Raw genomic sequence first — 18,019 nt, 5'->3', positions numbered from 1 at the left:
CAATGTTTAATTTATGTTTGAATAAATCCATCAAGTTTTTATGACAGCCACCATTGTTTATATTTCAAAAAAACGAATTGAAGTTGAAATATTATTATGTAATTGTAATTTTTATTATTTTAAAAACTTCATTAAGTGTAATTTTAACAAATCAGTAAATTTTATAAACTCATTAGTTAGATAGAAAAATAAACTGTAGAGAGGGGAATTTTGCTAAATATATGCACCATATAACATTCATTATACATTTTACTGTTCTTCAATGTTTAATTTATGTTTGAATAAATCCATCAAGTTTTTATGAGAGCCACCATTGTTTATATTTCAAAAAAACGAATTGAAGTTGAAATATTATTATGTAATTGTAATTTTTATTATTTTAAAAACTTCATTAAGTGTAATTTTAACAAATCAGTCAAATTTAACCTTCAGTATTATAGTAATGTAGTACCAACTGACTCTCATGTATATTTTACAGCATTAGAAAATTTGGCATGTAGCCCACTTATATATATATATCCAAAATAATCCATATCGAATCGAATTGAATTGGTAATCGAATCGAATCACAAGCTTGTGAATGAGAATCGAATCGAATCGTGAAATTTGTGTCAAAACCCAGCCCTAATATATTAGGGGTTTAACAGTACACGTATTCATATCTTTGTATGTCTTTCGTTTCGGTATGTACCGAAGTATTGTTTTAATCACTGCACGAGTGAAACTTCATTGGAAACTTTTATATATTATTACTTTTGATAAGAAACAAAGTCTCATCTTTCAAATGATGTCCTTTTTTTCAGGAAATTCAAACAATAAATGCTGTTTTGACACTCTTTGATGTGGCGCGACAGATCACTGTATAAACGCCTCAGTTCAAACTGCAGCGCGGAGCACGATCATCTCTTCTTCTTTACTACCAGTTTTAATGTGAAAAAACATGAATGAACATTTCATGTCTCACGTAATCACTCAATCAGTGTTTCAACCGCGGAAAGACATCAGTAAAACAGCTTGTAAACAAAATGTCACATAGTTCATTTAACTAGGCATGTCATCAGTGTCCACAGCTCAGTATTTTGCTGGAGAAATAAAGTATAGAGAAGAGCATTTCGCGAATATTAGACTCATTATATTTTACTTTACCTGATAGTGATGTTCTAATTATTTTTTTATGTTTAAGTAAATCTGTTATGAAACAAGTTATGACAGCCACTGTGTAATTGAATATATTTAAACAACAAATACAAATTTCATAATTTAGAAGTTAATTTAAAAATCCATTTCGTGCAGTTTTTTAAACTGAGTGTTGATTATTATATTTAAAAATAATTAGAAATTGAATTTAAGTTTGGGCTCTGTTGTCATTACCTTATGGTAATGTAAAAGGGCTCCCTATAGTTTAGAGCATAAGCTGAGGTAGATTTTTATACCTAAGAAAATTGTAATTATAAATATATTTATTTAAAGAAAAAGCAATTTGTTTTGTAAACAACTGTTTAATAAAAAAGCTATTTCAAGTTTAGTTTCCCCCCTGTGTGTGTGTGTGTGTGTGTGTGTGTGTATATATATATATATATATATATATATACTGTATATATATATATATACACACACACACATACACACACACTGTACTTAAAATAGTTTGTATGCTTTACTTAATGTATGCTTATGATTTAGTTGTTTTTTCTCCAAGTAGTATTGGCTTTCAACAGCTGCTAAATATATATTCTGATTATGGGATCAGATATGATGTGCAATATAATGCAAAAAAGAGTGTTGCCATGATATGTAGAACAAAATGAATATAAATACTCTCTTCCTACAAATGCATATGCAATAAGGTCAGCCACAAAAATGACTATGTCCACGCCTTTTCATTGCTTGTTTTATTTACTACACGTCTTTAGTAAATCCTGACAGTACTCTTTTTAATGGGAAGTGTTAGTGAATCTGGCCCCATATCTTACAGCAGGGACAGAAGAGAGTTCCGGCAAATACACAGGAGTAATTTCCGATACCGGTGGCTATAAAAATTATGCTCATTTAAATAAATTCTAAACTTTAGAGAAATGTCTTGTGATGCCATCGGCATCTATTGCAACCCAAGTGGGGTTGTGGCCCCAGGGTTCAGATCATTTGATCTACCATTTACTGACTTTACCAAAGGTAGATGAATAGTTGAAACACCATAAACAATAATTAAATGCATAGCTGAGAAAAGACTCAGGTAAAGAAACAAATGAAACAATAATCATCCTATTGTCCTTTTCTGTCTCAGCTATAGAGCGCGTGCACGTGTGAGTCCTCTGTCACGTCTGGTGGTGTCTGTAGTTCACTGGCAGACTGTGTGCTGTGATGGACAGGAAGAGGACTTACTGCAGTGCAATCGCACCGTCTGGAACGGGGGAGACTGTGTTAACCGTCACGCAGCTGCCGTCTCTTGCACGCCAGTGGAGGGTATGTATACGCTCACTCAGTCTTTACATAAACACAGACATAATGACAAATATACTCTCAAGTTAAGAGAAAATAACTTGAAGTTTGTGTGTGTGTGTGTTCCGCTTCAGTGTTTGTCCCAGTACGTCTCTCTGGTGGGCCATCAGCGTATGAGGGCAGAGTAGAGGTGTATCATGCAGGACAGTGGGGCACAGTGTGTGATGATCAATGGGATGATAATGATGCTGAGGTGGTCTGCAGGCAGCTGGGGTTGGGGTAAGACACACACATACACACACACACACACACACACAAATGTAAATGAGCTGAATTTTACAGGATTTGTTTACTTGTCATGTGTCCAAATCCCATTCAGTTGTTTTGCAGAAATTAAATCAGATCCATTAAGATGAATATATATGAAATATAATAATTTCATCTTATCGTAGTACTGAAAACATGAGACGCATCAGACGACACAGCATTCATGTATATGTTTACTTGTCATTCAATGCATAGTGAATGTCACGTGAGAATGAATGAATTCAGACAGCTGTAGACACTACTGAGCTTTGTGTATACCATTACATTCATGTTATGTCCCATATGACGAAAAATACTTGAAATCTGATCTGACTGTTGGACTGGAATGCATTGAACTGTATTTCAAACCACATATGCATGCAGTTTGGATTGGGTTTGAATTTTAATCAAATGAATCACACGATATGCTGATCATTTGATCAGATAAATCACAATTATAAACAAATAATTATATTTGCACTAAATTATATTTGTATATATTTATATATTTTAGTCAAAATGTATCTATTTTGGTTTTCAGATCCGATTTAGTTGTTTTGTAATTAAATCAGATCCATTCAGGTAGTAAATATCTCAGAAAATAATTTAGTCTAGTCTGGTAAATCTACATCGGTTGCAATAGTAATGACAAAAAGAGATATAAAAAGAGAGAAAATGAAATTTCTTTCCATCTTGCCATGGCACTGAAATTATTATATGCATCAGACAACATTCTGTTACAGAGGAGGCTCCCTTACCGCCTCCTCCGCACCACCAGAGGGAACCGTCTCCCGAATATTAGACATTTCCATTCGGACTCCAATTCCCATCACCCCTCATGCCTGGGACTGATTAATCATCCACACCTGCACCTCATATACACACACATATAAACCACTCACACACACGGATTCTCTGCGAAGTCTTGATTTGCCCCGGCTGTCATTTCCGAGCGTTTTACCTGTGTTTGATTTTCCGTGCATCTGTTATTGGACTGTTTCGCGTTACTCTGATCGTTATCTGCCTGCCCCGACTTGGATTGTTTCCCCTGGACTCTGATTGCTTGCCGCCTGCCCCGATCTCTCGCCTGGTACTCGACTCTGTCTCAGCCTTGTCTCTACTGTTCTACCTTGCCGGTATTTGACCTTGTATTGTCTGACCATTCTAATAAAAGCTGCAAATGGATCCACACGCTTCTGACTCGTCACAACACATTCATGCATATGCTTACTTGCCATTCAATACATGGTGAATGTCACTTATGAGAAAGAATGAATGAATTCAGAAGACACTACTGAGCTTTGCGAAGGCCATTACATTCATGTTGTGTCTTATATAACAAAAAAAAAAATGTGGACTGGAATGTGTTGAATCACATTTCAAAGTATATATGGTATATATGGTTTGGATCGTTTTTTAATCCAATTACATTAATTACATGATGTGCTGATCACAGTTGAATTATAATTCTAAACAAATATTTATATTTGTTTTTATTTTACATTTATTATTAATAATTCGTTTTTTATATTTTATTATTCTAAATTAATTCATTATTTTTAATTCATGAATTGACAGCCCCGTGGACTGGAATGTGTTGAATCACATTTCAAAGTATATATGGTATATATGGTTTGGATCGTTTTTTAATCCAATTACATTATATATTACATTATAATTCGTTTTTTATATTTTATTATTCTAAATTAATTCATTATTTTTAATTCATGAATTGACAGCCCTACAAAAAATGACAAAACAAATCTGCCTGTCTGAACAAAGCCATAGAGGCTTGACCTGGTTTCTTGGGAACAAGCTATCTATTTAGAGAACACCAGGGCGTTCGTACAACCAAGATGTGTGAAAAGAGAAGGAAGATCGAGAGGAGGTTGGAGTGTTAGATGGAGAGAGGGAAAGAGAGGAGTAGAGTGTCTTCTCTGCATAAAAATGTGAAATATTTTCTTGGGAGGTTCCTGACACACAAAGCCAAAGTGTTCTCAGTAAGAAAGTGAGAGTGTGAGAGACAGACAGAAAATGGAGATAATGAGAGGTTGAGAGCCAGAGGAACACAGAATGAGAGGGCAAAGAGGCGTAAAGGGTGATTTAGAGGGAGGAAAGGAATTACAGAGGAACGGAAAGAGAGAATGGAAAGATCAAGATGTGAATCAGGTTGATTGTTTCAAGCATTTCAACTATATTATACTGACGGGCGGAATAAATGGTGCCCAAAAGTGAGCTTTGCAGGTGTGTGTGAGTTTGTATAATAATCACTCATGTGAAGGGCTCTCTATTGAGCGGAAAAACTCGCTGGAATAAAACGCGTGGGTTCGTGCACATGATGGAGATTGCAGTTCCACTTCATTTGCCTCTCAACTTTCACTGATTATTGACTGCTGAACTTTGTGCTTGATTGCCTATTAATCACAGAAAGAATTGAAAAATATATAATCTTATAGCAAACTCTTAATGTGGCCCACTAGTGTACTTGAATTAATATGGTTTTGGACATGAGTGCATCTACAATCTGTTTTTACTTTTCTCTTTCATTTCCTGTTATGCAGTGGCCCATTTTTCCTGAAAATCAATGTGAATTAAAAAAGAGGTATCATATTAACATAAACAATTGTAATAAACTGAATCAAGGAGTAATTTTATCCTTTAGGGCTGTAATATATATTCATGTGTAATTTCAGTAAGAAAAAAATTCCTGTTTATTAAATAATAGACTGTTCTGCTTCCACATTCCTTCAACACATCCAAATAAATCTACTTATTTAGAGGACAACAAAAGATTATTAAGAACATAATTGAACATTATTAAAAAGTGCAATTTTTAAATGTGTACTTAACGTGTTAAGATGCTTTTAAGTGGGTTTTCTCTCATTAATATTATTTCTACAACTACGGTTTTTGCTAAATACTTTTATCATTTAAAGTACACTACAAGTGTACATTCAGTACAATAACTTATTGCACTTATTTTTAAACAAAGGAGGTTATAAGTTCCTCAGTGTGAGAAGAAGCTCATCTGAATCATAATATCAAACATACTTGATATTCTTCTGTCTTCTGGAGGAACTTAGCAGGATTCTGAATAGCTGCGGCCACCTGCTGTGAGATGCCTAACACAAACAACTCCCTCTGATTTTCTAATGACTATGTAAATGAATGACTGAAAATCAGCTAGAAAATCAGGTTGTGGGATGCCAGCTTTATTCTTTATCCACACAGTGATTGTTTCACTTTCTTTGAGTTGTTAGATTCTTCAGAATTTTCTATTAAAGTATTGTTTTGCTTTGTTTTTTCTGATGTATGTGTACAGGGGCATTGCTAAGGCTTGGGTGGGAGCATATTTCGGCACAGGCTCAGGGCGAGTATTGTTGGATGAGGTGAGCTGCACAGGAAATGAGCTTTCCATAGAGCAGTGTGCAAAAACTGCCTGGGGGGAGCACAACTGTGACCACACAGAGGATGCTGGAGTGTCTTGCATCCCACTTACAGGTACACATGTACATATATACAAGTATGGACAACACCTGTGTGAGAAACAGACTTATAATGTTAATATATATATATATATATATATATATATATATACTTATATATATTTTAGAGGGATATTTTAGGGGATGACTCCTTTAAAGACGTTTTTAGAGTTTGGTTAAATAAATGCTTTTTTGTACTTGGGAGGATGTTATAAGCTTTGAAACTTGCAGGATGTTTTAATGGCACAAAGACCTCTTACATGTCAAAAGATCAAGGACAATTTAATTTCTCATGTCATGAGCTCTTTAATCAAACATACACTTAACACCTTAATTTTAAGGCTTATGAGACATTTTTTAAAACACATTTTGCAGGAATTGTTTTTCATGTATTGTTTCACCTGAGGTTGATGATAAAACCAGGTGTAAAGAGATCCTCTCTCTCTCTGTCAGATGGTGCAGTGCGTCTGGTTGGGGGTGTGAAGGGTTATGAGGGGAGACTGGAGGTTCATTACAGAGGTCAGTGGGGGACCGTGTGTGATGATGGCTGGACACAAACCAACACACAGGTCGTCTGCAGGCAGCTGGGCTTCAGGTATTATTTTTGAATATGTATTTTTGATTTGATTGTCAGTGTGTTTATTATTGACTGCTTTGCTTTGCTAATTGTGTTGTGTTGATGCAGGTCAGGGGAGAGTGTGTCGGCAGGGCGTTTCGGGGTGGCAGCGGCTCCCATTCTCCTGGATGATGTTAGATGTATAGGAAAAGAGCCCACAGTAACACACTGCAGCCGGAGAGGCTGGTTCAAACATGACTGCACTCACAACCAAGACGTAGCCATTGTGTGCAACCCCCAACGCTCCAGACATGGAGTGCCCACCAGTAAGAGCTCTGATACACTCATGTACACACACACACACTTTATTTTACATGCCTTATATACGTTCTCTTTCCCCAGAGACAGTTTAGTTGGTTTTTACAGTACAGTTATTGTGGGCATAAACGTTAAAATGTAATGCTATTAAAATCAAACTTCAATGGGTAACATCAGTCATTTTAAATAATATTTAACAATAAAATGTCTATTGATAAGGGTTGTCAGTCAATGAATAAATAAATAAATCACTATTAATTTCAAAATACACTATTAAAATATTCAATTAAAATATTTAGTGACTCTCTCAAGGTATACATTATAGTTCCAACTTTGTTACCAAATTAGTTTTCTGATGTATTACCTAAGATCTTTGTTATTGTGAGCATTAAAGTGGTCATATGATGCGATTTCAATTTTTCCTTTCTCTTTGGAGTGTTACAAGCTCTTGGTGCATAAAGAAGATCTGTAAAGCTGCAAAGACTAAAGTCTCAAATCCAAAGAGATATTCTTTATAAAAGTTAAGAGTCAACTACGCCTACCTAAAATGGCTCATTCTAAAACGCCCCCACATATCTACCTCACTATGTGGGAAGATTTGCATAACGCCGCCCAAATGTTCACGCAAAGAAAGAAGGCGTAACTTTGATTCTTGCTGTTGCTGCTGCTGCCATGTTGTGGAGTCGCTGTGTGTTTCGTTGTGAAAGCGAAATTACTTTGTTTGGCCTTCCAAAAGAGAACACAACTAGAAATCAGTGGTTAAGCTGTATTTACAACACTGTTCCAGAACAGTTCAACCCAAACATTCAGATGTGTGCTGCACATTTTATGGAGGATGAGGACTGTTTCCTGAACCAGTAGCCTACAATGCGTCTGTGGCACAAAGGCTATTTCTATAAAGTTGGGCAGTTCCAACTTTGCAAGGACAGTCTGGCGCTTCCGACTCACAGCCTGTAAGTAAGTTTTTTATATTTAAATACTTTGCCAATGATGATTCAAACGGCGAGTTTTGAGCAGTGTAGAGTAGCGCTTGTTGTTTGTCATTTCTCCGATCACAAATGCAGATATGGTTTTATGTTTACGCAGCGCGATACGCAACGCAACGCGTAAAAAGACAGTATAAGTCATTATAATCAGTAATTATGTCCCCACTGGATGCAACAAATGCCTCATTTGTAATGGGCTTTATTGGTTTTGTCTCGTCCTGCTGGGAGACGGCATCACAGTATGTTAAGGGGCGTAACCACTGATCAGTGGGCATAACATTTCCGTCACACACTTGAGGCATTCAGCCAATCATAACGCACTGGATAGCTGGCCAATCAGAGCACACCTCGCTTTTCAGACCGATGAGCTTTGTAAAAATCGACGTGTTTCAGAAAGGCGGGGCATAGAGGAGAAACAATAATGTACATTATATGGAAAATAATGTGTTTTTTTAACCTTAAACCGCATAAACACATTGTATTACACCAAATACACAAAATAGTGTTCTTTTTAGCAATGTCATATGACCCCTTTAATGTTCAGATATACTGCTATTAAAGTTAGTTTTAAGAATATTTAACAATATATGATTTGTTTTTACTTATTATTAAACGACTGTTAATGACAAAATACACTCTTTATGTGTAAGTAATTTTAACTGCTGTGTTGTTTACACAAATTAGGTGCAAAAAGGAGATTCATTTTGTAGAACGGCCCTTAAAATCATGGGCGTCGGAACCATTGTATGTGGGTGGGACAGGATCCACCCACTTTTGAAGACCAATGATATTGGACCCACCCACTTTTACCGTCTCTAATTCAGCAAATATGTCTGTGCACTTTTCAGAGCGCCTTCAGTCAAATCCATTCCACACGACGAATGCCCTAATAAATTAAACTCCATTTAGAGTTTTCACTACTCGCGCCTGCTGCACTCCCGCGACACAGCAAAGCAAACAAAGCTTCTTTTAGCGTACCTGCTGCTCAGATACACAACCCTACCCGATACTTTATTTCAACTTTACTTTGCTTTATTTAATTTGAATTTTTATTGAAAACAAATGCCTTTCGGATGTGATATGAGATGTGAAAAGGGAGAAGAACGATTTCGGCGAAAGGTGGTCGTGAACTCGGGTCGCTCGCGTCAAAAACACTCCGCTACACGCTTTACCACTTACGCCACTGGAAACGTGATGTAGTAGCCGTCTTTTCTAATGTTGTGATGTTAGTGGGCAGAGGTAATGTAAATCGCCCCTATGAATAAGGCGGCCTATTTACACTTTGTGTAAATAAACACTCCGTTAATTAAAAGGCACCAGACTACAGAAAATGGCATATACTCCAGTAATTTTTTTGAGGGGGGAGGACCCACCCACATTTATTTTGCTTCCGACGCCCATGCTTAAAATACTCTTATGTTCACTCCATATGGTTCTGATATGTGAGGTAATATATTTTATATGAGCACTTCAGAGTTATGCTGACTATAATGGGGTTGATGTGGTGATGCCTCTACACCTGTAGTTCATGTGGCACAAGGGATAGTGTATGTACACCCATTTACGCACAAATAAAACCTGAATTCCCCCTGTCAGAAGGCTGATTCTGTCTATCAGTTGAACGTTATATCACACACACTACTAAATATATATGTATGCAAAATCCAAATGGAGAATTATGATATAACAGATCTTTTGTTGAAAGATCTCTGATATCTTATTAGGATTTAGCTTTGATTTACCATTGTGTATCAACTACCTCAAGACAGACCGAACGAGTTCTGCTAATGGTCAGAGGGCATGAAGTCAGACGTTTAACAAGTACAGCTGCCACTAGACTTATCATGGCTGACTCCTGCTGAGCTTCATAAAGAGCTGATGATTTTACCGGGTCCAGACAGACATACAGTTAAATGTACATATGGAAAACACTGCTACACATCCAGATGACAGAATTCACCTCATTTTCATGATTGTAGCTCTACCTCAGACTAGGTTGAAAAATTTACATAAATTCATTTAACCTAAATGAAAACAATGGTAATTAGTAAAATACAGCAATTGCATTCATTTTTTTAATGTAATATTTATTAAATATTTAATTTAATTATATTTATTTAAAATATAGTTAAATTGAATTGAGTAACAAAAGAAATTAAGAAATTTCAAACACAAGAACATACATTTGAATATCAGTACAACAAAGACAGTTTTTTATGAGCGTCACGCGTCAATTTTGTTGTAATATTTACAAAATAATAGACTGCAAAAGATTTGTATGGATGCTTTTATACTGCAAGACCACATTTTTCCTGCCTTAATGTACATTCATTTTTGACACAGATTCTTATTTAAATTTTTGGCACAGATTCTTATCTTATCTTATTCTTATCTTATCTTATCTTGTTTACCCTTCACATGTGTCACTACGAATTAAATATCTGGTAACACTTTATTTTAAGGTGTCCTTGTTGCACGTTACATGTACTTACTATTATAATAACAATACATTTTGCATAATTACATGCAAGTAACCCTAATCCAACCCCTAATCCCAACCCTAACCATATAGTAAGTACATGTAGTTAATTAATATTACTCAGTATTTACATGTATAATTACACTGTAACAAGGACACCTTAAAATAAAGTGTAACCAAATATCCTAAGTGCGACTTGTTACATATTTGTTATGTATACAAGTACTTTCACATTATTTTGCTGCTTTTCTCTTTTTCTAGTTGTTTTCCACTTTTCCCCACAGTCCTAGAACCCTTTTGTAAAATAGAGAAAAGAATGTGTGTGTGTGTAATAGATCTTTATGGGCAGCAGGCCAGTCAGAGTGTGAGTAACAGAATGAGTGACAACACTGGAACTGGGAACCGGTGAGGAGTGTGTCAGTTGCATACTCACACATACACACACTAGATATTATTGTTTGTGTGTAAATGCCCTGCTGCAGTTATTTTTCCTGCACTCTCTGGCTGATTTAACTTTATTGACTTTGGACAGAGTAGCCGGTGCTTTCAAGAGACTTCACTATAGAGCAGCTCTCCCTCTTTAATTCATCTTACTCAAATGGATTTAGATGAGTGTGTTTTTGTGTGTGTATAAACTAAAGACTAAAGAAGTCTCCAGTTCTTAGTGTTCTCATCAAACACATTTCAGTACTCTTTTATATATGGACACACACACACAAAAATCTAAAGTGAAAAAAAAATCTAAATGGCTGTATGCGATAGACTTCAGTTTTTTTTTTTAATTATTATTATTATTATTTTTAAAATTTTTCAGAGTAAAATATTACATTTTTATTTATGAATCCTATTTTCCTATTGAGGATGTAACTGGATGTCTCCAAATGGAGTTTTTGTGAGATTTAGCTACCTTCTGGGGACAATTTGTTTTGTATTACTGTTTATTACTACCCTAAGTGTTTCCTCCTGATTTGCTTCTTGAATTCATCTTACATGCACACAAACGTACTGGACTTTCCCTGTCAAGTTGATGGTTTTATGAAAATGTGGTGTGTGTAGCTCTATGGGAAACTCTCAGAGCTTAAATAATGTTTCTTTTTCACTGATTGAGCTTAAATGTAGTTCCTACTTGCATGTGAGCCACATGGAATCCATAAGGGTCTGTGCCCACAAAACTCAGATTTCCACTGGACCGGAACACCCGTCCTTCACAAAGTCATTCATTTCAGTTAGTAGTACTCTCAGCTCCATTTAACTTATTTGATCATGCTTAAAAGCATTCTGCAGAAATCAACAGATTTCTCTACAAAATCTGCAAAGTGATGTCTGATGTGATTAACAGGAAATATTCTGTCAGTTATGCTGCTATTGCGACTCCATTGACTTAATTTTTAAATGGATGATTACTCAATATCTATATCTGGGTCTCTTTATCTCTCTCTCACAAACCATACAGTATACACTACCATTCAAAAGCTAGGGTCAGTTAGATATTTAAAAAAATAAAAATAAATAAATTTAATCAGCAAGGACACATTAAATTGGTCAAATATGATGAGTAAGACATATAAAGGATTTCTGTTGAACTTTCTATTTATCAAAGAATCCTGAATGTATCACAGTTTCCACAAAAATATCAACATTGATAATAATGTTTCAAATGCTGAGATCTGAAACCATTTTCATAAAACAAATAAAAATGTTTCTTGAGCACAATATAAGTATATTAAAATGATCGTGTAACACTGGAGTAATGGCTGTTGAAAATTCAGCTTTGCCATCACAGAAATACATTTTAAAATATCTAAAAAAAGAAAGCAGTTATTTTATTTCATAATATAGCTTTTACTGTATTTTGGATCCAATAAGTGCAGCCTTGGTGAGCATAACAGACTTTCTTTCATTAAAAAACCTTACCGACCTCAAACATTTGAATGGCAATATATAAGAATGAAAGATGGCCAATATATATATACAAACACTCAGGTTCTCACTCAGTAGAAACATGTCCAAATAAATAAAATCTTTCTAAGTGTGATTTTTGGAGTGTTTTTTATGATGTCTCCTCAACAGAGCTGATGAAGAGTAGAGACCATCTGAAAAAAACATTTCAGCATGGATGGTTATCACATGTGAGTGTATGTGTGTGCCGCTGGTGCTGAAGGCTTTACGAAGTAAATTTTATTTAATAAAAAAAGTAATTGAGTAACTGCTGACAAGTGAGACATGACTGTGAGAAATGAACTTCAAGCTTTAGGAATGATTAGTATTGCAGATGTTCATAAAGTTGTATGTTTTGTTAACATAGAATATGTAGCAAAGCAGTAGGCCATGAGAAGCTGTGCACTAAGTTGCTGTAAATGGACTCAGGTGGTAGTGATAATAATCAAACTTGTAAATCTAAAATAATCCAAGCCTGTAGGCTGTGCATGGTTGTCACGCAATAAAGCAACTTGGCACATTCATGTAAGTTTCAGCTATATTGTGCAGTCATGACTATGCCTAAATTACTTGTCTAATCAGAATTTAGAATCAGAACTATCAGTTTTATAAACAAATTTTGCTATACATTAATTTTGGCTGCAAATGTGTATGAATGTGTTGTTAGTAAGTCATGTTTTCTTTTTCTTGCACAGAGAGTGTCGCTGATATTGCTGACGGGTCTGTAGCTGGTGATTGATTGCGTTTGTGTGTGTGTCTGTGCGTCTGTGTTATGTGTAAGTGGAGGCAGGTGTTCCATGAGTGGAAACCTAAAGCTGTCCCTCCAGCACCAAGTGTTTTTTATGCCTCTTACTGTGTTACGCGCACACACACACACACATATATATATATGGACGCAAGTTGTCCTTCCATAGCCTCCCTCATTTCCTCTATTGTTTAAATTAATTTCAGATAGTGAGTTTAAGTGACTTTCATTGTATGGACATTAAAAAACTAAACAAAAGAGAACTTTTTCAGAATGTCTTCTTTTGTGTTCCACAGAAGATAGAATGTCATGCAGGTTTGGAACAAGTTGATGCGAGGGCGAGTAAGTGAACTCTTTAAACCAGAGATGTGTTACGCATACAATAGGAACCACGTCTGTCGAATAGATATTTGTCATTCAGTAGACATTTTATTATCCAGAGTCACTCACAGTACACTTGTCATGGGTTTAGTCTTCTATGAGCCACCCCAGGTTAATCATCTTCATCATTAAAGAACTAAACTGAACAAAAGATATTCACCCATATGTTTTGGATGATTGGCACCAGCTTAAAAAGTTATTGAAACTCTTGTCTAAGTATAATGCACAATTTTGAGTTCCAAAAATTCCAAGTTCCAAGAATTTTCAATAGATATTGTGTATATTTATGCGAGTCTCATTTGCCATCCTTAAAGGGATAGTTCACCCAAAAATGAAAACTCTGTCATCATTTACATACCCTCAAGTTGTTACAAATCTGAGTTTTTTTTTCTCTGTTGAACACAAAAGAAGCTATTTTGAAGAATGTTGGTAACCAAACAGTTACCATTGACTTCCATAGTATTTTTTCCATACTAAGAAAGTCAACGGCTATCTACTGAACTGTTTGGATACCAAGATTCCTAGAAACTATTTTCCTTTGTGAATGCATACAGATTTGAGTAAATGACAACATTTAAATTTTTGGGTAAACTATCCCTTTTAAATGTTATACATAATATATAATGCATATATCTATTATATTATATTAGCGGTCAAACCTCTACTTTAAACCTACAGCCAATCAGATCTTTAACCACTGCACTACCACCTGCTGATAATAGTGAAATGCAGCATGTGTGCATTTATGTATTTTGTTTTACCTTTCTATCAGGTATGCCTGTGAGACTGGTGGGCGGAGAGAATGAGAGAGAGGGGCGTGTGGAGATCCTGGTAGCTGGCCAGTGGGGGACGGTTTGTGATGACGGATGGACGGATCGGGATGCAGAGGTGGTGTGCAGACAGCTGGGTTACAGGTGACATCAACATTTCAGGGTCAACTGAATAGCCGTCTATGTTGAGTCATTTTGTGTCATGTCATGTAATACCTGGTAAAATTAAGGTAGAATAATGTAATGTTGGCAATGCCTGAAATGTTAAATTTAACACTTAAATACACACACTAAAGCAGTAAACAAAATAAATTAGGTTTGATGACAAACTTTGATATTGGCTTGACAAAGCCTGGTTTGAAAGTATGAAATAGTTTTAAAAGTTTAGGTTTGAAGGTTTTATTGTCAGAAAGAAAGTCAGATGAAGACAGGAAAACAATTAAAATCTCACAAAGGCCGCATTAGACCATTTCAGGTGCCATTTAACCTCATTAAAACATCAAATCAGCTCGGTCCCCAGTAAACCTATCCAGACCCAATTAGACCTCATAAGATCACTAAAAACCACATCAGACCACGACTGCACTGCTAGCATGTATCTAGGTACTGTCGTATTTCTTAACAAGTGTTCTTAGGCATTGTTAGCATGTTAAGTGGTGTTAGCATGATGTACCATATAGCTAACATGTTTTAGCAATGTCCTAAAATATGACTATTCTAATGACTATTTTTCATGAAAAATTACTAAAGCATTTTGATAAAGAATGTAAAACCTCGTGCTTTATTGTGTTTGAGGAGAATACGCCCAGGAGAACAGAGAGAATTCACCACTTTCACAATAGACAATTCATTTCACAATAGATTTATTTAGCTTTTTTGTTTGGAAGTGATTTAAGATCTTATAAGTTCAGTTGTGAATCATGCACATATGTTATTGTTGAGTTCGGGTTACAAAACTGAGAAGACCGTCAGATTTACACACACTAATGTGATCAACACCTTCCCTCACGCACACCTCCTGAGGGGGGGTCAGAGGTCAGGTTATGACACTGTAACTGATGCTCATGTCTGATGAGCTCACTTTTCTCTGCTGGAGTGGGCGACACTTTGCTCTTGTTATGTTTGATATTCTGTGCTTGCCTGTGTATGTGTGTGTGTGTCACAATATATGTTCCTCTTGAGTGAATACACCCAGAGCCTACACAGATCTCTTATTGTTTATTGTTTGAATTTGTGTGTAGGTACAATATCATTCACACTTTATATTGAGAAAGGAACTAAACCTAGTTTATGAATGTGATTCTGACTGGTGAACCAATTAATAATTAATTGTTTTTGGTTAATTGGCTTTTATACAACAGCAGTGTTATTTTAGTATTATTTGTGTAATATTATAATATTTATTAGTATTTTGAATTAGCTTTTATTTTTATTTTCAGTTTTAATTTTCATTTTATTTTAGGTTGTAGTGATTTATTATGTGGTTTTGTATATTTTATTAGTTTTTTTTCTATTTAGCTTGAATTTTTTGTTAAATTTTTTGTTTTACTTTTCGTTTCTAATTTTTGTTTAAGTATTTTAAGTTACATTTTCATCTTATTTTAGAATTATTTCAGTTAATAAAAAAACAAAACAAATGGAAACATTTGAATAATTTTAGGTTTTGTTTTAAGTAAACAATAACAACCTGTTTTGAAAAGTACAAAAATGTATTAAAATGTATCTTTAACTGTAATTTTTTTGCAGTGGACTGGCTAAAGCTCGTGTAATGGCGTATTTTGGAGAGGGTGAGGGGCCTATTCACACTGACAATGTAAAGTGCACAGGTGGGGAACATTCACTGATTGACTGTATCAAACAACCGTTTGGGACACACAACTGCCGCCATAGCGAAGATGCCGGTGTTATTTGTAACTATGGGTTACAGAAGGATTCTCCTGAGGTCAAAGGTGAGGTCCTTCATCGTCTCATAGCTACAGTATTCACATATTTGATACTGGCAAGGTTTAAATATAGGGATCTTTACCCAAACCTGTACGAATTTCTTTCTTTCATGGAACATAATTGGAACATTGGAGTAGTTTATTAGTATCTGTGATGAGTGGGGGCGGGGCCGAGAGCCGTGGGAACGGAGCGAGGCCGGTGGAGTAATTGATAATGATCAAGGCCTGGTCCTCTCTCCTTTCACTGTTGTAACTCCTCCTTTTATCCTTCCGGAGCACCTCCGTGGGACTCGAGACCGGTGAGTGGTGCAGGTGTTGCTCATTATCAATTACTCCACCGGCCTCGCTCCGTTCCAACGGCTCTCGGCCCCGCCCTCACTCGTCACAGTATCAGAAAAGTAGGATTCATGCAGCCTAAATATCCTGTCTAACAACTCCTTTTGTGTTTTTACAAGAAAGAAATTCATATGGTTTTGAATAGACATAGGGAAGGAAATGATGACAGAATTTTCATGTTAGGATGATCTGTTTCTTTAAGGCACATTAAAAGAATTGCAATTAAATGACCTTTATTGGACTTTACAAGACTTGTAATTGATGTTCTTTAAGATGCAGGGAAAAATTTTATTTTGCAGGAACATTTAAATATATAAATATAAATAGTCCTGGAGCCTCATTTATAAAATGTTGTGTGGAAACCGTTGTACATTTGATCTAAGATCATTTATAAAATATTCTTACGTGTGATTCAGAGAAACACCAAAAACCATGCATACGCCTTTCTTCCAGATGTGAAATCGCAAATGGTCTTGAAACTGCGCCCAGGTAAATGGTTTCAGATCTCAGCTTAGAAAACTCCCCCTAATTAATGTCATGAGCATATAAAAGGGCACCAGTCAACTTTCAAATCCTTTACTTGAGAATGCGGCAAGTGGCAAGAATTGCTTAGATTTCCAAATGCAAGCATTACTCCGACTCTCCCACGAGGAAACTTGTAAATGTCTGCTTAGAACCTGGAAAAGCACTTTTCCACGTCAAAGATCATTTTTATAAATCTGAACACTGCCGTGGATTTTAGCATATGCACACTCTAAGATCAAACGTGTGTACGCATGTTTTATAGATGAGGCCCTTGGACGGTGGTTTTAACGGATAGATTTAAGGATCCTCACACCTGTAAAAATACTTGAAACCACCTAAAAGAAGAGTGAAAGATGGAAACTATCACCTGAGTAGTATGTGCTCTACTTTGTGCTGAAATGGAGTATGTGTTATGTCTGCTCTAGAGGATGTGGTTTGGCTCGCCATCTCATGATCACTGACACTTAGGCTTTACTTATGTTTTGTTATTCTTATCAACCTAATAACTCTAATGCAAGGAAATCCGGCCTGCTTTCTCCATTAAACCATAAGGACAGATAAGCTACACATACAAACACAATCTTTTTGTGTTATTATTTTATGTAATGCCACATAAATTACCTACATTCTTAGGTCCTTCAAGCACATCTGTATATACACACAAACACAGATGAAGTCTCTGAACACAGATCCATACAGATGAATGTCTTATTTCACACACAAATCTAAAATATATGTTGTGCACTGCATATAGAAAATTAAGCCTATTATTTCTCATTACCATAATGTTATTTTCAGAGATCATTTTTAGT

The 18,019-nt window shown here is 35.7% G+C and overlaps 1 protein-coding gene across 1 annotated transcript in view; it reads left to right on the top strand.

The window, feature by feature from the left end:
* LOC107551563 (neurotrypsin-like) overlaps nucleotides 1–18,019 on the top strand; it is a 37,263-nt gene that overhangs the window by 7,062 nt on the left and 12,182 nt on the right. Inside the window, exons 3-9 of the mRNA XM_016233204.1 lie at nucleotides 2,285–2,463; nucleotides 2,574–2,718; nucleotides 6,068–6,246; nucleotides 6,684–6,825; nucleotides 6,916–7,112; nucleotides 14,406–14,547; nucleotides 16,150–16,352. Of these exons, the coding sequence (XP_016088690.1) occupies nucleotides 2,285–2,463; nucleotides 2,574–2,718; nucleotides 6,068–6,246; nucleotides 6,684–6,825; nucleotides 6,916–7,112; nucleotides 14,406–14,547; nucleotides 16,150–16,352 (1,187 nt within the window). The remainder of the gene's footprint in view (nucleotides 1–2,284; nucleotides 2,464–2,573; nucleotides 2,719–6,067; nucleotides 6,247–6,683; nucleotides 6,826–6,915; nucleotides 7,113–14,405; nucleotides 14,548–16,149; nucleotides 16,353–18,019) is intronic.

Source organism: Sinocyclocheilus grahami, unplaced genomic scaffold, assembly GCF_001515645.1.
Source record: "Sinocyclocheilus grahami isolate Dianchi unplaced genomic scaffold, SAMN03320097.WGS_v1.1 scaffold427.1, whole genome shotgun sequence".
Taxonomy (NCBI): domain Eukaryota; kingdom Metazoa; phylum Chordata; class Actinopteri; order Cypriniformes; family Cyprinidae; genus Sinocyclocheilus; species Sinocyclocheilus grahami.
This window is presented reverse-complemented; position numbering and strand designations above follow the sequence as displayed.